Source organism: Fulvia fulva, chromosome 10 (assembly GCF_020509005.1).
Source record: "Fulvia fulva chromosome 10, complete sequence".
Classification (NCBI taxonomy): Eukaryota; Fungi; Ascomycota; class Dothideomycetes; order Mycosphaerellales; family Mycosphaerellaceae; genus Fulvia; species Fulvia fulva.
In genome coordinates this window covers 2,186,677-2,212,448 of record NC_063021.1, presented here as the reverse complement: position 1 = coordinate 2,212,448, position 25,772 = coordinate 2,186,677, and the positions used below count along the sequence as shown (strand labels likewise).

Below are 25,772 nucleotides of genomic sequence, written 5' to 3'. Positions count from 1 at the left end.
TATCATCTAATGCCTCTTTAGAAAAGAATGGATGCCATCTTCATCGACGACACCAGTACTACCACCAGCAGAGGACCCAGACAGCAACACATATCGACAACCTTGATTATCCATCGGCAGAGCCAATCATGAAACACATTCGAATTAAGTGTTGGATATCAAGAACACGCATAGCATTCATCAAGAAGTATCCGGGTCCTCACTGCGCTCTACACAAAAGAGCCCAGCACCAGCTCCGCCCCTGCAACTCTTCCGAACCCTGATGACGTCCAATCCATCACCGTAATAACGCTCTAATTGCTGTACAAAGAATTAGGTTGCTAGGCCTGTAAGTCTGCAACGCTTAACTGGTCTTGCTCTATCATGACTGCCATAGCTCTCTGGGGGGTATTGAATTCCTCCGAACTCCTTCCAACTCACTCACTCACTCACGACTTGCGGTGATGCGACTCGTAGTATGCCCAGGGGGTGCGTACGCAAGCTTCAAGCTGCGAGTGCGCGCCTAGGCATGTATGCATTTATAGGCCGAGGGGAAGGCCACTGAGGAGGCCAGTGACGGTGGAGAGAGCGCCGGTGCCGGAGAGAAGGCCGGTGACGGTGCTGAGGATGTTGGTCAGGCCGAGCTTCTCGAGTCCGCTGAGGAGGCCGGAGAGAGAGCCAGTCAGGTCGGAGACTTCGTCGGTGATGTCGTCTGTGGCAGATGTTAGTTTGCACGATTTTGTGAGGTTAATGAGTGCGGTGAATTGACTTACCAACTGGGATCATGTCCTCAACAATCTTCAGGGTGGTGCTAACTTCCTCAACGACTTGCGAAACGAGACCAGAGACGAAGTTCTCAACCTCCTTGAGAAGACTATCAGCAATCTTGAGCTCGGCGATTTGCGGAACGACATCCTCAACGTCGTTGACGATGGTCTTGATGTTAAGCTTGATAGCGGCCTTGACCTCCTTGTCAACGTTGACACCAGAGACGCCGTCGATTGTCTTGTCTGTGAGGTGACCATTAGCATCGCAACGCCTCTCTTCAAACTCTGGGTAAACGTACTGATTGTGCCGGTCGAGGAAAGAACGTTGTCGAGCAGGCCAGAGACAAGGCTGGTAACGCCATCGAGTTGCTGACGCTTGCTCTGCATGGCAGTTGGTGCAGCCCACGCACCAAGAAAAAGGGCTGGAAGAGCGACGATTGAGAACTTCATTGTTGCTGTGGATCAAAAGAGTGACTGGTCAAAAGAGTGACTAATATTCCGCGTAAAGCCGTAAAAGAGCGTGAGACAAGAAGTTCTGCGAACGTCGTGGATGGGAAGAGGAAGAAGGGCAGATGAGAGAGCTTTGAAGCTGGCTTTATGTGTGCATGGTCGGGAGGCTTTTGTACCACAGGCCCAATGCACACCGGTTCGCCAACCAAAAGATCGGTCGGTGATGATGTTGCTGGAGTAAGGTCGGCAGTGTGGTTAGTCAAGGCTTCATTTATCTTGCATCCCGGAGTGCATATGATTTACACAGGCTCTGAGCTTACGATCAGCAACACTGCACGAGCATTCGGTCATAGGCTCCTGGGTGCTATAGGCTCGTCGTGACGGTCGCACAAGTTCCCTGTAATGGAGCTGGACATGTACAGTCTGTACATCTCCTGACGTTCAGTCCATTGTCGAAGTTGCGACGCGCTCAGCATCAAGATAGCGGTGACGACGACCAAGTCCGTGCCGCATTCAACGCTGCGGGGCGGACGTGAAACTGCGAACCTGTTGGCAAGATCGCTATCCGTGCTGTTGTGGGTCCACTTAGCCCTCGCATAGCGAGTGCCTGTTACCCACTCAATATCGGGCTTGGCGGAGGGTCACGCACCTGATTTTGGGCGTAGCAGTCTCTTATTATCCTGATTATTCATGTTGTAATAGCCGTAACGATGCCGCGTCAACACAGAGCGTATAATAGGCCTCGTGGCCGCCCTGCTGGCTCTAGCAGTAGCACCAGCGTGTCCAAATACGCCGACGAAGAGCGCCAGATTGGTGTTGTTCTTGAGCAGGCTTAAGAGCGTGTTAACGCGTTACTTCCACCTCTTATCAAGCACCTATATAACAAGCAACCGGCCGGACAGTCGATATATCAGAGGGCGTGTCATCGATAGAGTAGGAAGCACGGTAGCCTGACCAATAGGGCTGCTATTAGGGGCAATCTTTCGGACATCCAGTCGGCCGCGTTGAAGCAATATATCATTTATCGCGATCGAATGGAGCTACTAATATCAAAGAGACCATTAAGGGAAGTTAGTAAGCATATTGTTAAGCGATCGCTGCTGCCGGACGAAGTGTTTAGGCCCTTCGGCGATAGATGGGCTAAACGGTGGCTTGAGAAGCACAGTATTAAGCTAAAGAAGACCAAGCCTATTGAGGTTACGCGGAAGGAGGTACGTACGCGTTCGATATTGAAGGTGTTGTTGCTACATTCTAATGTTACGATAGGCCTATAATCCAATCCGTATTCGAGACTAGTTTGATAAGCTAAATAGGGTGATTGCTAAGCACGATATTAAGTCGATTAACACCTAGAACTTCGACGAAAGTGGCTTCCGCATTAGTATCGGTAGTGCCGAATATATCCTTACTATAGATCCGAAGAGGCGTTACTAGATAGCGAGCGAGCTTAATCGTAAGCATATCACGATAGTGGAGTGTATATCCGCGTAGGGTGTTGCTATCGTACCGATTATAATCGTCGAGGGCGTGATGCTACTAGAGTCGTGGTTCACCGATCTACCGAATCGATACTACGTTATAACGACCGACAGCGGTTATATGACTAATGATGCTACTCTTGCTTAGATTGTCTATTTCGAAAAGGAGTCTCGGCCGCATAACCTGATAGAGTGGCGATTACTAGTATGCGACAACTACGGATCGCACGTGTTCTATTAGTTCTTGAAGTACGCCCGCGAGCATAAGATTGTGGTTATTGGCCTACCTACGTATACTAGTCACTTTCTGTAGCCGCTCGATATCGTGATCTTTTAGCCTTATAAGCACTATTATCGTCAGGCCGTCAACCGTAGCAGTCGCTACGGTACGTTAGAGTTCGGTGTTGCCGACTTTATAAGGGAAATCGAGTCTATCCGCGTACTTACCTTTACGCCGTCCACCATCCGTTCTGCCTTCCGTAAGGCTAGCATCTGCCCGCTTAATCCTAAGCGCGCACTATCAGTTCTTCGAGAGGTGTATAGTCTGAAGGACTAGCGCGCTGTCAAAGAAGAGGCGGCGGCTCAATATAAGGGTCTTGTAATACAAGATTCAATGTTGCTTGAGATAGAGCCGTGGGCTAGAGATGAAGAACGAGGAAGGAAAGAGCTTAATAAGCAAGAAACACCTGGGAATCCTTCCTCTCCTTACATACTATCGAGCCTACCACTCGATCCACAGCTATTCGAGATAGCTACGACAACGTAGCAGCTACAGCTATAGGCGGACGCCTATTTTGAACGCCTAGAGACTAACTACGACCTCAGTTCACCCACTAGACGACTAGGGCACGCCGTGGCGAAGGGCGGCATCAAACAGTCCACAGGGTACGAAATGGCGATATCGGATTTGGTACTTATAGAGGTAGCGATAGCTGCTCGCAACCGCTCTAAGGCACTAGGCGGCAGGGCACTACAACGCGGCGGTGTGTTATATGCAGAGCAGGCTCGAGATATGATACGTTAGGCTAATGAGACAAAGGCTGCTGATGCCTAAGCGCTGCTAAAGAAGCAGCAATGCGATGCTATCTCGAAGTACCTCTCCTATAGCCGCCGGATGCGACATGCCCTCAACGTTGCTATTCGAGGCAAAGGAAAAGTGAAGACAACACCCCTATAGACAACACCGTGGTCAGCAGCTCTCGGCATCGAATACACCTATAACAACTGCTTCACGAGATTGGTAACGAAGGACGATATTGCGGCACCATTGCCTAGCATAAGAGAATCCCCTTATTGGCATCTTCAGCGTGCTACGGATACACCGCTACAGCTTCGCAACTTCTATCAAGGCGTGAAGGTGTTTAAGCACTCACTAGATATCGCGAAGACTGGCGATCCCTTCGGCAATATCGTTGAACAGACTCTAAGGCACCGACAGCAGCTAAAGATGCACTACACCGGCAAGCTCGTTGAGGTGAATATATTCAGGCCTGTGCGAGTACTACAACTACACCAGCTTATTCGATTGCCGTGCCCTATCGAGAGCCCCTTTCAGTGGCGTTGGCTCAGCTATATCAACAAGCTACTAGCGACTCCGGACGATGCTCATTTCGAAGACGATCCACAGCAATATCGCCTTATACAGCTAGAGCCTGACACTCGCGATGAAGCCCTTGAAGCCAAGCATACAGCAGCTTATCTACGACCTCAATATTGGCCAGATAAGTACAAGGTGGTGGGCAATAGTAACGGCATAGTGAAGATTGAAGAGGTGGATGAGACACCGGCTTCTCAGCAGCATGGCCAGTCCTCTCAAGCTATAGCTAATATCCCTCTCTACGGTACACAGAATGACCCTGTATATATCAATGAATGACCGATAATGCAACACCTCATATAACGACCATATAACGGGTCATTTACGGCCATTATAAGGTAGGTGACCCTCCGCCAAGGCCATTATTAAATGGGTGACGGGCACTCTCGAAGGGAGGGCAGAGTGGACCCACGGAAGCACGGATAAGGCGAACGGCGATGTAGCTATCGGTGCTAACATAGGATCATGGCTGGCGGCGTGGTGACTGGCGAGGTAGGGTATCGCCGGGAGGGCCAGGACGTTGTCCAAGCACAAGGACTTTGCTACATTTCATTCGAATCGGAGATACTGCCGCTTCCTCAGCTTTATTTGCCTTCGCTACAAAAGTTCAGCAGACAGCATCAAGACAGGCAAATTCGCACCCGTACAGGTGTCAGCCCTCGGCGCAACTCATCCTGTGAGATCATTAAGATGTTGAAAGATGCAGTCGGCAATAACCCGGCAGTCCCTAGCTCAGAGACATTCATTTCGGTACCCGATACCCAGTCCGGGGCCGACATTAGCACAGACAACGTCATCGCCATTGCGCTCGTAGTCCTGCCATACACAGCACGATCCGATATACCGTCGAACAAGTGAAATAGCAGTGGTATCCGCCTTTGAGATGAAAGTGGATGATCCTCTCCTGCGCTTGAGGTTGCAGAATTTCTCAAGGCTGACAACAGTGCAGGGATCTTTCTTTTTGCCGGAATGGGGAAGGACAAGGGTTGGAAGCACCTCATCTGAGGGAAACATCTCCGAATGGTCTCTCAACAGTGCAGCCTCAGGCTCAACATGTCTTTGATATAGACAGCGCATCGTGTATCGCTGCATTGGACCTCGAATGAGTTACAAAAAGGGCGATTCGTGGTCCAGATTGGGAAAAGAAGAGATGATACAGGCAAGGAACTTTTGGAGGACGGGTGGTGGAACTTCGACAACGCAGCCCACTGCGCGAACGAGCGACGCTGCGCCCAGGCCGTCAAGATACTACTGGTAGTTGCTTATCTCAAGACCTTTCTCTTCTTGCCATGTCCAGGTACCTGTGCGTGTCAGCAGGTATCACGAGAGTCACAACGGCATGTCCAACACTCACACTCTATCGCATCACCCTGTTGACAAGCTATGAGAATGGCACTGATTGCCAGCAGTGTACCATACTCACCCATTTCCTGTGCTGCTTCCTCGCTGACGAAGCTGAATCCAGCAAGTCGACCGTCTCTGTTGGGGACCGAGCCTTCTCTCCAGGTCGCCATCGTCTCCGCGCCACCGGGATCCTCGCTAGACGCCAGCAACTTGACCAAGGTCCGGGTCTTTGGACGTCCTTTGCCCTCTCGAAGCTCAAACGTGTCGCCATGTAAGGAGAATTGATACGTGTCAGAGACAAAGCCTGTGTAGCGCAAACGCTCTGTACTCGAAGCACCTTCTGTGGCGCCCGGAAGCTTGATTGTTGCAGAACTTCCATACCGCTTTTCCGTGGTAGCGACGGCCAAGGGAGCACCACCATGGTCGGCCGTAGGATACAAGATCATCTGCCTGGTACCGGGACCCTTATTGAATGTGATCGCGTACATATCCTCTCTCGATGAATTCGGATCATCGGTCGCCGTTGACAGGTGGAAGCGCAAGGACAAGAAGTCATCACCAAGACCTGAGAAGTACAAGCCGAATGAGCGTGGAAAGTGGCCGAAGAAGTTCGATTTCATAGATGATTTCTGGGCGGCATTGCGTTCTTTCGCCGACTTGAACAAGTATTTCACAAGCCTGGGAGGATATGCCAACGACATCGTAGTGGTGGGCTCGAGCTCAGCCGATCAACCTCAAGCTGGTCTGCGTCGGCTCTATTATGTGTACAGCAAGTGTCTTGAGCCGTGCTGTGCGTCGCTCAGTCTATGATCGCGCAACGAACAGGACGTTCAGCAAGTACATACAGGTGATGCACATCGCACAAAGCCACGAAGGATGGAGCTGAGAGCCGCTATCCGTGTTGGCGAAGCTTGCGATAAGCTTCCAGCTCTCCTGCATGTGTGCCTTGTTGCCTTGCGCAGTCTCTCAATTCCACCAGAAAGACACCGAGAAGCTGGGCGTAAATGCTTCAAAGTAGTGCCACCATCCCAGCGGTATGTACAGACAGTCGCCAGGTCTGAGAATCGCTTCCTGATATGGGGCAAATTCGAAGAGTGGGTACTTCTTTTGCCAGAACTTGCGAGTCTTGTCCTGCTCCGGCGTGGGCTCAGCGACACCAGGACGGAAGTGCTGTATGTCCACTTGAGATGTGTTGTTCATGGGGACGCCATTGTCGTCCAACCCGGCGGGATACAGTTTGTCGCGCTCTTCGGGTGCATAGAGGCGGACATACTTGTAGCCAACAACTTGGCACAAGACGTTGTGGTACGGGTCCGTGTGCAGAGGTGACTTTGTGCCGCTTGGTCCGAGCCACGCGTTCATGAGAGGTTGGTCGACCTCTTTGACCTTGTCCAGCCCGGGAGTTTCTGCAGCAGCACCTTTGGGTCGAGGTGGCGTGCTGTAGCAGTAGTCCGGGATCGATATGTCATCCATCAGAGCTGGCGTTTGTGCGAAAAGATCATGCTGAGCCAGGTAGCCCTTGTCTTCAGGCTCGGTTGGTGTCAGGTATCGATCGATGAATTCGCCAAATGGTATGAGATTCTGAGCCCATCCGGATTCGTTATAGCTAGCTCCTAATTCACCTCGCGTCAGTCGAGTGGTCCAAAGCAGGATCCTGCGGTAGAACAGCGATAGTGTACAAACGAAATTCAATGCTCACTAACCTATCTCAATTGGTACGAGACGATGGCCACCAAGAGTGCGCTTCTTCAGATAGGTCGTGTCGACCCATCTGTTTTTGGCAGTCCAATGGTTGAAAGTGTTTGGGATTATGATAGGGCTTCTGGTGCCAAGATGAACCTGAAATTCTGCAAAGTCCAAAGCTTGTGGGGCACGAGATATCGGGTGTGCCGTCTTTAGGGCCGGCGGTGGCTTGATGGTGAGCCTGTTGGGTTGTCGATGCTCGAAGAGCTGAAGTGCAATCGTGTCGAGGTGCTACACTAGATCAGAAGGTTTCCAATTTAGTTGTTTTACGCTTACCGATACGTACGTTCAAGATCTCCTCGACCAGACTCCGCCTACCTGGTGCACCAGCGATCACAAGGGCACCATCCAAGTGCTTCACGATACTCGAGAATGCATACTCACTGTCCTCCTTGCTGTTGCCGCCTTCCCCTAGGCCCCACTTCATGCTCTTCTCGAGCAATGGCAGTTCTTCCACGACAAGATGAAGAGAAGCTTCCTCATACAGCCGCCGCCAACAGGTGGGTACGTGCTCATACTTCCACGTAGTGAGCTTCTGCCTGGCAAGCTCAAGAACGTGGTCGGGTTGGAAGTCGATAATCTTCAAGGGGGCAAGACCACAAAGCTGGATGGTCTCGTTTGGCACAGACCTACCTAGTTGTTCCGTAATGTGGTCCACAAGCTTTGCAGATGCGCTCTTGGGAGGCGCTTTGGCTTTTGGCTTGCTGCCATCGGATCGTTTGCGCTTGACGTCTTGCGGAAGTGGCTCGTTCTCGCCTTCGTCTGCTGAGAGAGCCATACTGTCACTGCTGCGCGTAAGCCGGTGGGCTGTTGGACCTGTTGTGTAGGATCATGCGATGATTCAATGGCATGGACGCGCAGGTGAGGTGGTTGTTGATGTGAAGATGAAACTCGAACGGAAAAGTACAGTCCTGGGCATAGTTTTTACAACCCCTGTATTTACGCTAACCCCTTCCGGCTATCCATGTCCATCTCTGAAGGTGTTGCTACCTTCAATCTCATTATCCACACACTCACACACGCGCTATCTATCGCCACCATGCCGAAGGGACGCGTCTTTACCGAACTCGAGAAGGGCGAGATATGGTCTCTTCACAAACACCCCTACTGGCCGCTATAGTAGATTATAGACGCCCTTCACACTAACAAAGGCTCTGTCTCTTTAGTAATCTCACGGCTTGAAAGAGTGCCGCCTTCCACACCGAAGAAGAGAGGCCCACCACCTGTAATCAACACCTCTAAGCGTCAGCGACTTGTCCATCGAGCTACTACTAATACTAACAGCCGCCGCCTACGATACGAACAGATTACCGCGATAGAGGGCATCTTTAGCGACGTCCGGACAGTAAGAGCTACGTTTGAGAAGGAGGGCTTCTTACGATATGTCGTAACACGTAAGCCGTTATTGACTAAGAAACATAAGGAGGCACGGCTTCGATAGGCAAGGGCTTATATTAAATAGACAGTGGAACAGTAGGCTTAGGTCCTTTAGATAGATAAAGCTTCATCTAGGTGTAGAATATTCGGACAGGTCTATATAACACGTAGGGCAGATAAGGCTTATCACGAACACTGTCTTATAGCACGCTTCCGCAAGTTCTTAGCCTATATAATATAGGGCTATATCTCTATAGATAGACCTATAGAAGTCTATATATTCGAGAAGGGCTCTATCGACGGTAAGGTATATCGTAGCTAGATTGTCCCTCTTATCTACACGATAATTGAGAAGTAGCGAGTGTTAATAGGCTCGTAGGACTGCTTTATTATACAAGACAACGCCTTAATCCACTAGGCGAAGGTAACGGTAAGTCTATTTAAGGAAAAGGGCCTACACCTTATAGAATGGCTAGCCAATTCACCAGATCTCAACCCTATTGAGAATCTATAGGCTCTTCTCAAGTATAGGATAGGTGCTCATTTTTTTATAACACGAGATGAGGTAATAGCTGCTATTAAGATTGAATGGGCCAAGCTTATACCTAAGGATATACAACGTATATACAAGAGTATGCGAGAACGCTACGAGGCAGTAATAGCTAACAATAGAGGACACACCAGGTGGTGAGCTACGCCAAGCAGTGGATACATCCTTCCTAATGAGGAAAGGTGGAAGAACAGGGGTTGTAACGACTATGCCCAGGACTGTATTGGATGAGCAGTCTGATGCGGACATTGCGTCCGGGTGCGGCCGCTAGCGTCATGGGTCAAGCAAAAGAACAGCGATGATTGGCCCAGGGTCGTCAAGTATCCAGCGAAACACCTCTTCCTCTGCACTCATATCTACGCTGCGTGGCTCGGGACATCTCTGCCGAGATCGGCTCACCACCTTCATCCCACTGGACGCTGGATCAACAAAAGCATCATTGCCAAAGTCATGTTACACACGTTCCTGCAGCTGTCGATCTTGCCCAGGAAGCGGTCTCGCACGAAGAAGAGCATCATGCCCGAGTGTGTCTCTCCATGAAATCTCCAATCTTCACCCCAGACGGCTCCATCTTCCTTTTCACACACCATGAACATGGCACAAAACGACGACAGCCTCCAGACTCACGTGCATGCAGATGAGGCAAACAAGCATGACACGCCGCAGCCAAGCTTTGCAGAAGATCTTGAGTCAACGCGCTCGGGGACGAAGCGAGGACAAGATGCCGAGCGAGATGACCTGCCGTACTCAGGCAAAGGCACGTCGGAAGACAGAGCACTGCTCTTGAAGCAGGATCTCAGGATTATCCCGCTGTGTGCCTTCATCTACCTGCTATGCTACCTTGATAGGTCGAACATTGGTAACGCGAAAGTGCTGCACGAAGACACCGGTAATGATGTGAGATATGAAATCAACCTTATCTTATTACACCCCTACTGACCGACTTACAGCTTCTCAGCGACACAGACATGACCAACTTGCAGTACACAATCGCATTGATGGTCTTCCTCATCGCCTACGCCTTATTCGAAGTGCCAAGCAACTACATGCTCAAACGCGTGAACCCCAGCACTTGGATCGCCTTCCTCATGCTGTCTTGGGGCGCCATCACCATGGGGCTCGGTGGCGTCCACTCTTTCGGTGCAGTTACAGCTGTGCGCTTCCTCCTTGGAGTGTTTGAAGCAGGCCTATTCCCTGGACTGGTGTACTACCTGACTTTCTGGTATCGCACTGAAGAGCGATCAATTCGAGTTGCGCTGATTCTGGCGTCTGCTACCTTGGCTGGAGCTTTCGGTGGAGCGATAGCATATGGCGTGGGTCACATGAATGGCACGAGTGGACTATCTGCTTGGCGATGGCTCTTCATTCTGGAGGGCCTTCCGTCACTGCTTTCTGCCATCTTTGTCTTCTTCTACCTACCGGACTACCCAGAGACGTCAAAGTGGCTCTCGGCTGAGGAGAAGACTTTAGCCGGTGATCGCCTCCGTCTCGAGGGGTCGCATGGGCACAGTGGCCACATGACATGGGCAGATGCAAAGGAGACATTGACTGACTGGCGCCTATACGCCCACTACGCCATCTACTTCAGCATCTCCACCCCCTTCTCGTCCTTGTCCCTATTCACACCTACTATTACCGCCGGTCTCGGGTATGCAGGACTACGAGCACAACTCATGACAGTCCCGCCATACGCCGTTGCATATGTGGTAACCATCGCCGTCTCCTGGTCTGCCGATCACTTCAATGCTCGAGGTCTGGACAGTGCAATCTTCGCCACAATAGGAGCCATCGGCTTTCTAGCGTCAGCGGTCTTACCACCAGCATCATACTCCGCTCGCTATGGATGCCTTATAGTGGCGACCTCGGGTGCTTTCAGCTGCATTCCCCCACTACTTGGCTGGCTGAGCTCGAACTTGTTTAGTACGGCATCTATAGGCCTGGCCATTGCCATCAACATCTCCTTTGGTGCGCCGGGGCAGATCGTGGGAGTCTGGATCTACAAAGCCAACGAGAAGGCAGACGGCTATCCGACCGGCCACTGGACGAACGCCGGGCTACTCTTCTTCGTCGCTGCTGGTTGCATAGCGCTTGTGCTATACTACCAGATGCTGAATAGAAGACTTCGCAACACTGGTGAGGCAAGAGCTTACAGGCTGTGATGTACATCAGTTCCTGAAGCAAAAGCGAGTCAACAGATCACAATCATAACTTTCTCACATATCACTACACACCTCATCCCTAATACTGCCTCGCCCTCTTACTCTTCGCCCTCAACCTCGGCCCATACTTGTACATGAAAAACGCAATCATACTCAACGCCGTCCCCAAAAGACTCAACAACAACCCCGCCCACTGACTCTCCATGCCATGAAACATCTGACTCGCAAACAACGGACTGACCGCTCCCAGCGTATTCCTGAAGAATCCCTGCCCAGCAATCGCACTACTCGAGTTCTCCCCGTAACAATCCGCCGTGTACGAGTACGTGCTCTCAAACACAAAGTATATCCCAAACGCGATAGGTGCTAGCGCGATCGTTGGCGTGATCCAGTGGACGTAGCCGTATTGCGTGAAGCTGTAAATAAAGAGACCAATAGGGAACCAGATGGCACCGAACATGGCGCCGTAAAGGCGGTCTTCGGGCGTAACCTTTCGATCTGGGTCGTCGACGATTTTGCTGTATTTGCGCATTTGGAGGTGATGGGCCAGCCAGCCTAGCGTTGTGCCGATTGCGAGGGAAATGTATGGAAGTCCGGCTACACCTTCGTTCCAGCCGCGCTTCTCGCTGAAAGTGATGGGGATGACGCTCAGGAAGAGGAAGACCACGAACCAGGAGAACGCAATCCAGAGTCCGAAGGCGAAGACGACAGGTTCTGTTGCGAGCATTCGGATGGCTTTGACGCTCGAGGCCTTGAGCATGGCCTTGAGAGACGGCGTCTCAATGTCGTCCGGTGCGACGTAGCGCTCGTCTCCAGTAGCTTTGCGCAGGATCATGGCTCGTTTGTGCAAACAAACGCCACCTCTTGTCTCCGGGAAGAAAACAAAAATGCAGATCAGGAGAGGGATATTTGACAACCCCTGAATCCCCTCTATCCACCTCCGTCCGATCGTAAGGTCGATGAACCCCGCATAAATCGGCGCGCTCACCGTGCCCAAGATCGCAATATACGAAAACATCGCCATCGGCTCACTGCGCTGGCGCGGTTCATACATATCATCGAAAGTGCCTCCCACCAAAATCGTACCCACGCACCCAAACAGACCGAGGAAGGCGCGCATGACGAGGATCGTGGCGATGTTCTTTCCCAATGCCAGGCCGACGAAGCAAAGGCAAAAGCAGAAGTATGCTCCCGCGTAGATCACCTTGCGCCCTACCATTTCGCAAAAGGGAGCGAGGATCATGGGTGCGAGGGCGCAGACGAAGTTGAAGAGGAAGAGACCTAGTTGGCCGATTTCGTTGGTCGTGCCGAGGTCTACGACCATGCTGCTGATGCCGGAACTGTAGGCTGTTGTTGCGAGGCCGATGAAGAGGGTCATGAGGACGAGCATGGCGGTTACGAAGCGTTTGTAGCCCATGCTCCAGTTGAAGGGGTTCTCGGGGTCGCCGGGGGCGAAGTGCAGCATGATGTATTCTTTGCCATCTTGTTGGACGAGTTCGGTCAGGGTTAGGGGCATTTCTTCGTTGATTTCGAGGAGTTGGCCATAGTCTGCGCCGACGCCTGCTTCGTTGTTGGATTCTTTGTGCTTGCCTCCTACCACGCGCCCGAGGCCTGATCCTTTCTCGTTTAGAGATCCGGTCTCTGGTGTGTTTGTGTAAGGTGTGCCGACAAAGGGTGCGTGAACGGTGTCTGCCTTCACAGCAGGTCCATTCCAGACGCTCGATGCTCTTGATGGTCCGGTCGGTCGTTCTATGGCGCTGTTGTTTCTCGATGGCCCAGCAGACTTGGTGACCTTGGACCAGACACTTGGTGTCCGCGAGGGTCCCGGTCTGGACGGGGACCCAGGTCTAGATTGAGGCATGTGTACCATTGTGTAGAGGATTAGTGAAAGCCCGGGAGGATACTGTACAGAAGAAAGTATCGGAAAACACGCAACGGGCAACCCTACCTTTTGTGCTGCTGAAAACCCACCAACTAATGCGCGCTTCACGGATCGTAATCATGGGCGCCATAGTGTCACGGTCCAAGCATGAAGAATTTCTTCTTGGAGATGATCTCATGGTGGAGCGAGGGTGAGAGCAATTGTTTGCGAAACGGTGAGGTCCACCAGAGCGACGAGAAAGCACCGAAAGTATGTTGCGAGATATCGCCACTTTCGGAAGCTGGGCTGGAAGTCCGATAGGAGTGTTTTGCTGTCAGCTTCGCAGCATATCCAGAGTGCATAGGATTTGCGTGGATCGACGTCATCTATGAAGAGTTGTAAGAGTTCGCAACTGATGAAACAGCCTCAATAGCTGTCATCGGCCGTGGTGTATTCTCGGTCGTGATGCTCGACGTCAGACGTGAAGAAGTTGTGGCGCTAGGGCCGTGCCGTGCCAGCTAGATCTGCCGAAGCCGAGCGCCACGTTTGTGGTAGAGTTGAGCCTCTCAGAACTTTGGCAGGGCGACAACCACTGAGTGATACGATGTCGCAACTGCTGGTGCTTGCAGGATCAGCTGCAAGGCGCTTTGAGTCGGTCTCCCAGCATCTGAAAGCGTGAGAGGAGTGGGTGGTGCATCTTGGCCATATCTCAACGGAAGCTCGGATGCACTGTCAGATCCTCAATCGTCGTTCAATATATTCGCCCAGTCGTTATGCATGTGGAGTGTCCATTGTGGCACGTCCCCGATGCGCTTGTGCTCCGAGTCTTGCGAGAGCATCCCATGGAGGCACTTTTTCCGGAAATGACGTCTCGACAGCGGACCCTCCTACGGAGGTCGAGATTGCCCACGTATCGTTTGCCAGTGGTCGGCGATCGAGAATTCTTCCTCAAACGTAGTGATCAAAGGCGGGTGAGCAAGCCTGCCATCGGGCCCAGACCATGCAATGCGGTGCTCCAGATTGAGCATCGCCCGCATGCAACGCTTGTAGAGCGACCGTTGTCCCGGATGTGCCTCGACAACGTGGAGGTGGAGGGAGTATAGCGGATCGGTAGCGGAGCGCAACCTAGAGCTCCATGATTGCGGCATCTTGAGTCTTGTCCCCCCAGCTCAGATATCCCTCTTCGTGACTGGCGACATTGTGCATTCCTCTTTCGGCTCGCTGCGATCTTTTGGGCCATTCGTACTTCCGAATTTCTTGATGTAGTCCCACTATTGCTCTTCTAACCCACTGACTGAGGACGTCGTTCACATCACTGCCGTCCGCAATACGGCCGTGGAGCCGGTGTAGGCGAGCGCATAGTAGCTCGTGTGTCTCCATGGCGTCTGGACACTGCCAGGATGATAATGTGGCCCAAGCGATTCGATTTAGCCGAAGCTCCGAAGTGCTGGAAGCGTGATTGCAGGAAGTCGCAAGCTTGAGAGGTATTGAGGAGGCCCACATTGTGGCTGCTGGAGTGCCCATGGTGAAGTGTCCTGCATTACAGACCCCTCCACATGAATCAACTTCACCTGCTGCTGAGGTGTTGGTTGGGGACAGGAATGCTGCATCTCCTGTGCCAGAGTCCGTTCATCTTGAGGCAGTTCCACCTTCGCTGCATCACGCAGGTCGACTCATCCAAGTGTTACATCGGGGCTCAACGTATGGCACTTCTGGTCGCATGGATCTGGATCGAGTGGCGGAGACTTCGTGACAGTAGGCGAGATGGAGTCGTGATACAGTCTGTCGCAGAGGGCTGGATCAATGTCGAGAGGTCGTGCTGTTGGATTGCTGCCGAAGTAAGTGTGCCTGTTCTGCTTACCTCGTTCCCATTGCCTCTTCAGGGCTTAGCAATATGCCAGGGCATGGCAACAAACATACGGCCTCTGTGTGAATCCTGGGACAGGGCATAACATTCGCTCGCTCAATCTTGAAAGAGTGATTTCTAGTTGTCGACACCCTCGGTATGCACTCCCCCGTGCCCCGTGTCGAGGTTCACAATCCGGCTAAACAGACCTTAAACACGACAACAAGGCAAGTGCAAGCACTCTCCACGTCCACTTCTCGTCATTCACAACGACAACATCACAGTCGGCAGTTGCAAAACTTGGAGCATCGATCATTGTCAAGTCGGAGCATTTCTCGGCCGTTCCTCCCTCCACCCCGAAGAACACGGCGACCGTACGATCTATTTCTGAAGAAAGAGGATGGCCGCGATGACTAGCCCGATGCACATCATTACGTGAGCGTACTGTGCAAAGGTGATCGTCTGGGCAGTGGACGTCGACTGAAGCCCGCAAGGTCGATGCGGACCACGGCATACCGATGGGTGACTCGATGGCACTCCACCGATGCCACCGTTCTTGTCCGGTGCCTCTGGTGCTATCGAAGCATGCACCACGATCTCCTCCGCAAAGCCAAAGCGCTAAAGAAAGACTGCGACCTCTCCTGTTCTCAACAACAGCCTCGACATCGGGCTACCAGCTCTGCCTTCGTGACATTGCGCAATGGGCGCCACTTTGCTCAGCGCCTCGTTCTGCCCTTGGTCTTCGGCGACGTCCCGATCACCACTGATAATAGTGTGAGGTTAGCAACCTTGAAAATGTCATGGGGTCCAGCGTCGTTGTTGGGCAGACAGATCAGCCAAAGTGACATGCCTGAGTACTCAAGTGGACAGGACGGGTCACGAAGATAACAACGATATACTACGATGCGCCACGCACCGCCTTCATTGATCACCCGCTCTTTAAGAATACATCCTGCACCAGTGATACGATCGATGCTACGCAGCGGAGGGTATGTGTATCTCCGGCCTTTGTGATGGCAAGAGGCCTTTTCGCCAATGTCACATTGCTAGGCTAGTTGTACGACTCCAGTAGTACCAACCAATCTGGACACCAAGTACTCATATTTCTTTGGAGCACACGGTCCGACACGAGTAGTCCAGGAGCCCATAACGGCGACAACCAGTGCGCCAGCTCCACGCCTCCAATTGAAGATGATCCAGGGCGGCCGCTATCGCAAGATGCTAGGGAGATTTCAACGTGCCACTCGGAGTCGTATATGAGTAGCTGCCAGAAGCGTGTGCATGTTCTCGATCTTCGTACGCGAGAAGCACGATGAAGAACATCATCCTGTTCCTGGGCTATGCAGTTGCGCTCGTCGTACGCCAACCAGTCTCCATCTGCCGTGGGACGTACTTACCACATCATCTAGTCCTCCCAACTCCTCCCCTCAAGACAATACATCGAACCCCCAGCAACAGTCGTCGGCTTCCGCTCAGTAGGCTGCTACTCCGACAACTCCAACTTCAACGGCCAACGCACCCTCAAACATTCCAGCTCCCGAAACGATGCCATGACCCTCGACCTCTGTGCGCAGACCTGCAGCAACTTCAAGTACTTCGGCGTTGAGGTAAGCATCATGCCCTAATGCCAACCATCCTCGCATCGTAGCTGATCCTTTCAGTATGGCACCGAATGCTACTGCTCCTCCACCCTAACGGAAAGAACCCTGCAACTCCTCCCTTCCGCCTGCAATCACCCCTGTGCCGGCAACAGCTCTCAACCCTGCGGCGCCGGGAACGCCCTTAACATCTTCGAGAAAGCATCTGACCCACCTACCCTACCTCCCGTCACGCCAAAAGCAGCCGGCGAATTCTACCACGTTGCATGCCTCAAAGACTCCACCAGCCCTCGCAGACTCCCCAACGTGGGAATTTACGGACCGGAAGTGAGTGTACAGCTGTGTGCGAAAATCTGCAATGGGTATGAGTATTTTGGGGTGGAGTATGCGCGGGAGCGTTTTGTAAGTGGATTCATCTACGCTGGCAGAGTACTGGGCTTGCTGACGCTGTATTTTCCATGTTTAGTGTGGCGATAAGACGGATCTGAAGGCGGAATTGCCGGAGAGACAGTCAGCGTGCAATATGTTGTGTGCTGGGAATGTGAGTGAGTTTTGCGGAGGAGTGAATCAGATTAGTGTGTATCAGAAGTGTAGGAACTTGGGGCAGGTACTGGGAGGAGCGCTTTGCGTGCTACCGGGATTGGCGTGAGGTCGGCATGGGGGCAGTTTGGCTGGCGTGCTCGACAAGGTCTGGCTCGAGGGTAGTTGTAGGCTTTGATGTGTGTTTGATTACAATCGATGGGATATTCCTTGCTGTGGAAGACCAGGACAGAGCAGATCACAGGGCAGTGCTGTAGGAGCTCCAACGGCAGTTCTTGCATCTTGATGAAAGGTGTGAGCTAGTCGCCTTGGCAGATTGCTGGTAGATTGGGTGTCACTATCCGAGACACGATCTCGCACCGAGATTGTAGTATTGTGGCATAGTTCACGAAATTGGGTCATCGGTGTCTGCAAGCTACGGAGGCTGCATAGGACATCTTCACAAAGTGCTGTTGATGCTTTAGATGGAGAGTGCAGGAGTAGACGTGCACGGTGCAGGTAGTTTCTGGCGGGCAGATTCAGGGTCCAGTTCCATGTCAGATAGAGTTCCTTAGCACTCTCGTGACAGCAGGCATACGCGCGGAACGATCCATTCAGGGTCAATCCTCATCTTTCACGCGGCTCACGACTTCACTTTTGCTTGTGTTCCACCCACACAGCCCGGACGCCGTGACAGTGCACACCCAGCGATGCGGCTGCCCGGCGTGGAGGCGACACTGTGCCATGCTAACCCTGAGACTGTGCCTCCACGTGCGAAGGATTGACGATCTGCCAAGGTGCAAGCGTCAACGCTTGCAACGCTCGTGTCTTTTCGAGGGTCCAAAGGCTTGCAGAGTCGCGGCCTACGGTGCTCGCCATCGAATCGCTTGCAGCAAGAGCGACTTAGTGACTTGTCGATATAACGACGTCCAGATCGCGGGGTGTCCTTCCACTACGGGGGCGATGGCCGGCCGCCGCACTGACGACGAGGCGTGGCCACGGGGGTCGCATCTCGTCTTGCTCGTCTTTCCAGACAGTCCAGTCGTACTCGCAAGCACGACCCGCCCGCTCTTTACCGCGAGCCTGGCAACCTGCAAGGCTCCCAGAATCGAGGTACACCGTACAACGCGGCAGCCGGCCGCAGTCCAGGTCCAAGTGCGGCATGCGGCACAAGGGATGAAGGAGAGGTAGGCAGAAGCATTGGCAGTTGGCGCGCCCATTGTTTGTCCATTCTTCACCATTGATGACCACCTCGAATTTCCTTGCAACCGTAGCATGTTCCTGCACCACCAACACTCGCTCAACCACCACCCGTCATGGCCAGAACACATCCACTCCTTACTCGCCGCGAAGTTGAAGGCCTCATCGCCGCCGGCGACACACTCGTCATCGCCCATGGTCACGTCCTCCGCCTAAACAGATGGCAGGACTTGCACCCAGGAGGCCGCCTTGTCGTACAGCACATGGTTGGCAGAGACGCAACGGACGAGCTGAGCATGTGCGTACTCTTGACCCTCTTTATACCCGCCCTATGCCAGGGCGGACAGCGCTGCATCGGATCCCGCGGAAGGCCACGGAAACGGAGTCTGAAGAGCAACCGGCTGACCAAGCATAATGCACATACAGATCACACTCCGCGGAGAGCATAAAGAGCATGCACCGATACCGCGTCGCACGAGTCGAGGAGCCCTGGATCAACTTCACGCCACCCATACAAGGCGGCCACTTCAACAAATGCAAGGCATCGGCACACTTGAACGAGAAAGATGGCGCCAGCTCAGAAAAGGGCTTGCTATCACTCAGTGAGGCTTCCAGCTTGGACGTGACACAGTCAGGACAATACACTGCCGATACAATACAAGGTGAGATAGATGCAGACCTCGCAAAGTACCCGTCTCTCGATGCTGCCACGCAGACCGCCATCGCACACAAGTTCAGGGCGCTGCATGAACGCATTCAAGACGAGGGGTTCTACGACTGTCGCTACATCGAGTACGGCAAGGAGTGTGTCCGCTATGCAGCTCTGTTCGCCCTGTTCATCTGCTTCCTGCGCCGCGAGTGGTACTTCACCTCAGCATGCTTCCTCGGCCTCTTCTGGCACCAGATCATGTTCACGGCCCACGACGCCGGCCATCGTGGGATCACCCACAACTTCGTCATCGACTCCTTGATTGGCATCTTCATTGGCAACTTTTGCTCAGGCCTCTCCATCGGCTGGTGGAAGAGCAGCCATAATGTGCATCATTTTGTTACGAATGACCCGGTGGGTTTGCACTCTTACTGTTTCCTACCACCATGCTCTAATTCGTGCTCCTTTCACAGGTCCACGATCCAGACATTCAGAATGTTCCGCTCTTCTCGACCTCCCCAGCTTTCTTCACGTCAATCCGCTCTTCGTATTACAACGGCTTCTGCTTCGTCTGGGATGCAGCCGCGCAGTTTCTCGTCAAATACCAGCGATACACATACTACCCGATCATGGCCGTCGCACGCTTCAACCTCTACTTCCTTTCCTGGAGCCATCTGCTTTCGCGCCGCAGCATCGCCCGTGGCTCCGCATCTTGGACACGATCGGTCGAAATCATCAGCATCGTCTGCTACCTCTACCTTTACTTCTACGTCCTCCTATGGCGTAACGTCGACACATGGTTCCATCGCGCCATCTTCGTCGGCGTCAGCCATCTCGTCACGATGCCGCTACACGTGCAAATCACGCTCTCACACTGGGGAACCAGCACCTCCGATCTTGGACCTGCAGAAGTCTTCGCACAGCGCCAACTACGAACGACAATGGACGTCGCCTGCCCTGCATGGCTGGACTTCATACACGGCGGTCTCCAGTTCCAGGCCGTGCACCATCTCTTTCCGCGTGTGCCCAGACACAACCTGAGACGACTACAAGTGTTAGTTAGGGAGTTCTGCGAGGAGACGAAGATTGAGTACCTCATCTTGGGGTTCTTGGATGGAAACAAGGACGTTCTGGGCAAGTTGCAGCAGGTTGCGGATCAGGCTAAGATGATGGTAGAGTGCCAGAATCATATGGCTGCAACGGGCGAGAGTGGACTTTACTAGAGTGGAAGGCACCCGCTCGCTTTCCTGGACAGTAGGGAGATACAGGTCCCAGTATAGTGCACAGTCGCGCTAGATAGTCAGCGTCAAAAAGATGTCCAGACCAGGCCACGGCTATCTTTCCCGGCGCCATGTTGGCCAAAGTCTCATGCCCCGCCCATGTATAGCCACTGACACTCGAGAAGTAGGCTTGGTCGTTGATCGTGCTTTGACTGGAAACCTTTGATTTGGCAATATCATGCGTTCCATTCGCTCATGACCAATCCCATCATATCAACCATCCAAACACTACAGCTCCTTCTCGCCCTTAACCACCACCCCGTCCCCACTTCCCTTCTCCCCGCCCTCCACCACCGCCGGCTCCTCATGCGTCATAAACTCATCCTCATTCATATGCCTATACCTCACCCAAAACACCACCGTCTGCACTGCCAACGCAATCGCCGGCCCCGCCCAGATCCACACCAAATAAGGATCCTTCGTCACAGGACTTAGAACCTCCCCGAGCGCATAACTCAACGCCGAACTCGCTAGGAACAAAGAAACCACCAGACTCTTCATCCCCGGCGGACTCCGCGCATAAGCCAATTCATAGGCGGTAACGTTGCAGAAACACTCGGGTGTAGCGGCGAGGACGAAGATGGGGATTTGGACCCAGACGCTGATGGGGGAGACGGTGTCGCAGGTGGTGGCGTAGTGGCCGCAGGGCGAGGTCTTGTAGATGTAGTATTGGATTATGGCGCCGATTGCGCCGGAGAGGGTCGCGAGGCTGAAGCCGAAGGTTATGCGCGAGATGCGGCCGAAGGTTATGCCGAAGCGGCGGAGGGTTGGGTAGATTATGTGTGAGAGGATGGGGACGAAGATTATGATTGTTAGGGGGTTGAAGTTGCCCTGGCGTGGGGAGGTGGTTAGTGGGTTTCAGGAGGGGGGGGGGAAGAGAGAACTTACGAGGAGATAGTTTGGTGCGCCGTTGATTGTTAGGGTGGAGGCTTGAGAGGCTGAGACGGAGCCTACGCCGCCGTCGTTCAGGACGTAGATGGGGAAGTAGAGGAAGATGGCGCAGGCTGCGAGAGTACGTCGGACATCTTCGACGTCCTTGTCGGTCCAGGAGATGGGCTTCTGGTTGAATGCGGTTACACCCTTCTCGGCCAATACACTAGGCTTGGCGGACTCCCAGAAACCTTTCTTCCAGAATGTACCCTGATTGTGCTTCAATGCAATGGTCGTGATCTTCCACACGTTGTTGAGAGTGGAGCCGTCTGGTGGGTACTTGACCAGCTTGTTCTGCAGGTACCAGAGGAGAGCGGGTAGTGAGAAGTAGATGATTCCTGGTAATGGGAAGGCCAGCCAGAAGCCGATGTACTTCTCTGCGTATGTTGTTGCGAGCACGAAGAACGCGCCGATGTTGATGAATGCGTAGAAGATCAGCATGATGCGCTGGATCGTTGACTCCGGGTCAACCACCAGCCTTTCGCCTGATGGAAGTTCCTTGACGTAAGACTTCTGATGGCGATACTGATCCAGGACTGTAGGTATCACATTTGGCTTGAATAGACCAGCTCCTAGTGCCAGAAGAAAGAGCGAAATCAGGAAGGGAGCAATACCATTGCCGGCCTGGAGCACGGAGGGGATTGCGCCAAAGATCTCAATGATGTGACTGACACCGCAGATCAGCACGCCAAGAGCAATCGTTTTGAATCGTCCGAGCTTGGTATCTGCGATCCAACCACCGCCGATTGGGATGATATAGGCCAGAAAGAGGAAGAGAAGGACAAAGGCGTTCGAGAACTGCAATCCCTTACCCAAGGCACCAGCTGTGTCTTGCGTGCCTTTCGCTGGAGCTCCAGCGCCGTTGCCACCTTCGGGAAGAGGGAATTGCATGAAGTTGGAGAAGACTGCCTTGGCGCCATAGTAAGATGCACGTTCTGCGAACTCGACAAAGCAAAGCAGATACGCCGTACTGGGAATTGCATCGGCAACCTTTCGAAGTGTTCGCGATTCTCCTTCGGTCCTGTGGGATGGTCAGTACCTGTTTGATACGCATGTTGCGATGACTTACGGCTGTGGGTAGGTCTCGCGCTCGACGACACAGGTAGATCGTTCGCCTACCGACTCTACATCGACATTGAATTGTTTGGCATCATTCGAGTGGCCCGATACGCTGGGCGGCGGTCTTGGCTCGACGTTTCTATGAGCGTGATCCAACGACGCTCGTGCGACAATCGCATCGTTGACCACGCCAGTCTCGTTTCCGGCTGCCATGTTGTTAGCTGAGTCGTGTGATTGAACCATTGCGTGGACGTACACATCGTGTCTGCTGGCAGAATCAACAAACGCCAGACGTGTCAGCAGGACCTTCCACGACGCTGGGCATGGTCAGTCTTTAAGATCCAAGGCTCGCTGCTAGTCAAAGCGCTGGGAGCGTGGGACAGGAAAGCCTGTGCTCCATAGGTCGCCACTATGTTGCAACTTGCAGTGCGAGTGCCCAGCACGCGACTGCGTCGCACAGGGTCACGGTAGCTCGCATGGTATAAGCATCCCGAGCCAACACTCACGTGCCGGTTGAGCGAATACTAGGTAGTCTGCCGCCAAGATACAGAGTCTCGCCGATGCTGCGTGGCAAGTCATATGATGCTGGCGACGATCGGACGAAGAACGTAGTTACATGTACATGTATAGCAGCATTGGCATTGGTCAAGCAATGCCACCGTAGGTCAAGCATGGAGCAAGCACGATCATGGCGTGCTTGTCATGCTCGATTGCGACAAGAGTTGGCCGTCAGTGGCTGGTAGATATGTGGCAGGGAGGGAAGGAGGGAGGCACTTCGAGGAGGAACTGCTCGGCTGTGCCTTCGGTCTCGTTGCGAGGTGTAGTCTGCGGGCTATCGCTTCGACCACGCCTGCGATAGCGATAGGGCGATGAAAATGATATATATCAATGCTATATAAGGGCTTGTCCATTTCATCCTGCAGCCACCCTGCAGAATGGATTAGCCACTGCCGCTTGCTGCGGCACCTATAGCAGGTGTATCCACACACTATCGCTTGGCAAGTTGCTGTTGCCGCTTCAATCTGCACTCGTGATGTTGTTGCTGCAGGTGTGTGTGTCCGTTTGGTGCTGCAATAGCCGCCGGTTGAGAGAAGGTGGATTCTAAGGTGGATGCCTCAGGGGTCAATCCCAGGGGTTTTTGAGGCCTAGAATCGCGACTTTCCTCTACCTACGGTGACACGACATACTCGATAATTTGGAGCCCATGGCATCGCCACACCACAACACTATATATATTTAATAGCGGGCGCAGAATTCACAAGCAGCATCGGCGCTATTAAACGCTTTAAGAATTATTAAAAATGGTTGTGCCGTTCCAAACCTCTACCCGCCCGAAAAATCGCGACAATAGCGACGCCCTTATACCGGAGGCTACCCTTGATCGATCCCTATTACTACTCTTCGAGCCGTCTTAGTTATTTACGTAGCCGTCCTTTACTTAGCTCTCTACGTAGTAACAATCGCGATTACAAGACGATATTAATACAGAAGACGATAGGCGGTTTATATAGGGTCCTATAGGCTCCTATCTCGATAGTATTCTCTTGTCTATATACCGCCTTAAGATCGACCTTAATTAGCATCGCGAAGGCCTATTACGTACCGAAGCTAAGGACGATATTATAAAGGAAGTAGCTATTACTATAAGGAAGCTATATACCTAGAAGAAGTACTATATATAACTAGATTTATATAAGAAGCTATATACTACCTTTGTAGCGCTTAAGTAAGAGTCTAGGTTTAGTATTAATCGTAAGAGTAGTACTATTATAGTAGATAGCTATGTATAGCGTAAATACCTATCTAAGGATTATTATAAGGTAGTGAAGCCTCTAAGAGATATAGTAATACTATATAACGTGCTTTACTACCGAGCAGGCTATACTACCGAGCGGGCCACTTTTGCTAAGAACTGTACTACTTCTATAGATATAGCTATATAAGTACTATTATAGCGTATATTGTCTTCAAACGAGGCCAAACTGACCTTAGCTGTCTAGGCCACGAAACGCGACGCGACAATTACGAATCGACTTGCTATAAAGGTATACGACGCGTCTCGAACTATACTAGGGTATCGATTGAGTAGACGACCTCCTCGGGGTGACTACGAGCCTAATTCGAAGAAGCTTATAGAGCTAGAAGAGAGGGTAATACTTGAGTATATACACGAGCTAGATCTTAGAGGTTTCCCGCTATTAAAGGCTAGTATACGAGTAATAGCCGATTTATTACTATAAGAGAAGGGTCTTAAGCCCGCTAGTCTTAATTGGACAGACAGGTTTATTAGGCGGTATCGTAAGCTAAAGGTTCGTATAACACGTAGATACGATCGTTAGCGAGCCCTAATAGAAGATCTAGACGTTATCGAGAGGTAGTTCTTACTTATACGTAATATAAAGGAGAAGTATAGTATCCTTAACTAGGACACCTATAACTTCGACGAGACAGGGTTTATAATAGGTGTCATTACGTCTTAGAGCGTCGTTACGGGTTCAGAAAGGCGTAGTAGAAAGAGGAAGGTCGTTTAACAGGGCAATAGAGAGGGAGTAGAGAGATAGCGCATTAGATAGCTCTTATACGAAGCGAGATTAGTAAGCTACGTAAGTCTAACGAGGCCCTTATATAGCGGAAAGTACGAAAGCGCAAGTATATTTAGTCTAGAGGGTCTCTAACCTTCGATAAGGCGTCGTAATTAATACCTCTAGAGGATACTAGGAGGCAGGAAGTGAGTAGAGAGTCGCTAGATAGTGTTTAGCTAGTACTAAGGCTACGACGCTATAAGCAATATAGTGAGTCGGGGTATAACGTACGTACCTATTAAGTAGACTTACTAGATAGCGAAGAATCTAAAGAGGAATTATCCTCCTAGTAACGATTCTATAGGATGTCGTCGTATTAAGATACCGTCGCAATTAAAGTAGAAGTGGTATAGTCCTTAGTAAAAGTAGCCCGCTCGGTAGTATAGCCCGCTCGGTAGTAAAGTACGTTAAGCCTTTAGAGACAGAACTAAGTAATAGTCCTAGGACTATAGATCACAAAAGTAGTATAGGTTAGGAAGAAGATTAAAGAGACTAAGAAGGCCTTATCTCTTATCTTATAGGTAGGAACTATAGCCCGGGCAAACAAGGTTCTAGACTAAGGACTATTCTAGGACTACGGGAGACTTGAAGTAGAGATATATTAGAGTAACTATAGAGTCCTCTAATGTTTTAAGTGTCAATAGTATAGCTATATTGCCCTAAAGTGTAACAGACCTACACTAGTCTACTCCTACTATACTAGTGATTACGTAACCTAGGAGTACTAGAAGAAGAAGGAAGATACGAGATGTGTAGCTTACGGAAGGAAACATCTAGTATAGTCAAACTAATGTCTAGCTAGAC

At 51.9% G+C, this 25,772-nt stretch overlaps 8 protein-coding genes across 8 annotated transcripts; 3 read left to right on the top strand and 5 right to left on the bottom strand.

The window, feature by feature from the left end:
- Positions 1 to 518: 518 nt before the first annotated feature.
- Positions 519 to 1,196, bottom strand: CLAFUR5_12151 (uncharacterized protein; the record flags this gene model as incomplete). Its single annotated transcript, XM_047911299.1, has 3 exons — positions 519 to 691; positions 753 to 989; positions 1,046 to 1,196. The coding sequence occupies 3 exons, from the start codon at positions 1,194 to 1,196 to the stop codon at positions 519 to 521; spliced, it is 561 nt and encodes a 186-aa protein (XP_047767184.1).
- Positions 1,197 to 5,519: 4,323 nt separating this feature from the next.
- Positions 5,520 to 6,316, bottom strand: CLAFUR5_12150 (uncharacterized protein; the record flags this gene model as incomplete). The annotated part of the gene is made up of 2 exons (XM_047911298.1): positions 5,520 to 5,572; positions 5,626 to 6,316. 2 exons carry the CDS (start codon positions 6,314 to 6,316, stop codon positions 5,520 to 5,522), a joined length of 744 nt encoding a protein of 247 aa, XP_047767185.1.
- Positions 6,317 to 6,581: 265 nt separating this feature from the next.
- CLAFUR5_12149 (Lysine-specific demethylase 8) lies at positions 6,582 to 8,136 on the bottom strand (the record flags this gene model as incomplete). The annotated part of the gene is made up of 3 exons (XM_047911297.1): positions 6,582 to 7,228; positions 7,319 to 7,589; positions 7,645 to 8,136. 3 exons carry the CDS (start codon positions 8,134 to 8,136, stop codon positions 6,582 to 6,584), a joined length of 1,410 nt encoding a protein of 469 aa, XP_047767625.1.
- A 1,737-nt stretch (positions 8,137 to 9,873) lies between these two features.
- Positions 9,874 to 11,444, top strand: CLAFUR5_12148 (MFS transporter prlL; the record flags this gene model as incomplete). The annotated part of the gene is made up of 2 exons (XM_047911296.1): positions 9,874 to 10,182; positions 10,236 to 11,444. The coding sequence occupies 2 exons, from the start codon at positions 9,874 to 9,876 to the stop codon at positions 11,442 to 11,444; spliced, it is 1,518 nt and encodes a 505-aa protein (XP_047767624.1).
- A 79-nt stretch (positions 11,445 to 11,523) lies between these two features.
- CLAFUR5_12147 (uncharacterized protein) lies at positions 11,524 to 13,305 on the bottom strand (the record flags this gene model as incomplete). The annotated part of the gene is made up of 1 exon (XM_047911295.1): positions 11,524 to 13,305. One exon carries the CDS (start codon positions 13,303 to 13,305, stop codon positions 11,524 to 11,526), a length of 1,782 nt encoding a protein of 593 aa, XP_047767631.1.
- A 3,158-nt stretch (positions 13,306 to 16,463) lies between these two features.
- Positions 16,464 to 17,398, top strand: CLAFUR5_12146 (WSC domain-containing protein; the record flags this gene model as incomplete). Its single annotated transcript, XM_047911294.1, has 4 exons — positions 16,464 to 16,508; positions 16,561 to 16,758; positions 16,813 to 17,151; positions 17,216 to 17,398. 4 exons carry the CDS (start codon positions 16,464 to 16,466, stop codon positions 17,396 to 17,398), a joined length of 765 nt encoding a protein of 254 aa, XP_047767630.1.
- Positions 17,399 to 18,584: 1,186 nt separating this feature from the next.
- On the top strand, positions 18,585 to 20,340 carry CLAFUR5_12145 (Delta 8-(E)-sphingolipid desaturase; the record flags this gene model as incomplete). Its single annotated transcript, XM_047911293.1, has 3 exons — positions 18,585 to 18,766; positions 18,895 to 19,531; positions 19,591 to 20,340. The coding sequence occupies 3 exons, from the start codon at positions 18,585 to 18,587 to the stop codon at positions 20,338 to 20,340; spliced, it is 1,569 nt and encodes a 522-aa protein (XP_047767629.1).
- A 285-nt stretch (positions 20,341 to 20,625) lies between these two features.
- CLAFUR5_12144 (MFS-type transporter ucsM) lies at positions 20,626 to 22,646 on the bottom strand (the record flags this gene model as incomplete). Its single annotated transcript, XM_047911292.1, has 4 exons — positions 20,626 to 21,228; positions 21,286 to 22,348; positions 22,397 to 22,592; positions 22,643 to 22,646. 4 exons carry the CDS (start codon positions 22,644 to 22,646, stop codon positions 20,626 to 20,628), a joined length of 1,866 nt encoding a protein of 621 aa, XP_047767628.1.
- Between the last annotated feature and the right edge of the window lie 3,126 nt (positions 22,647 to 25,772).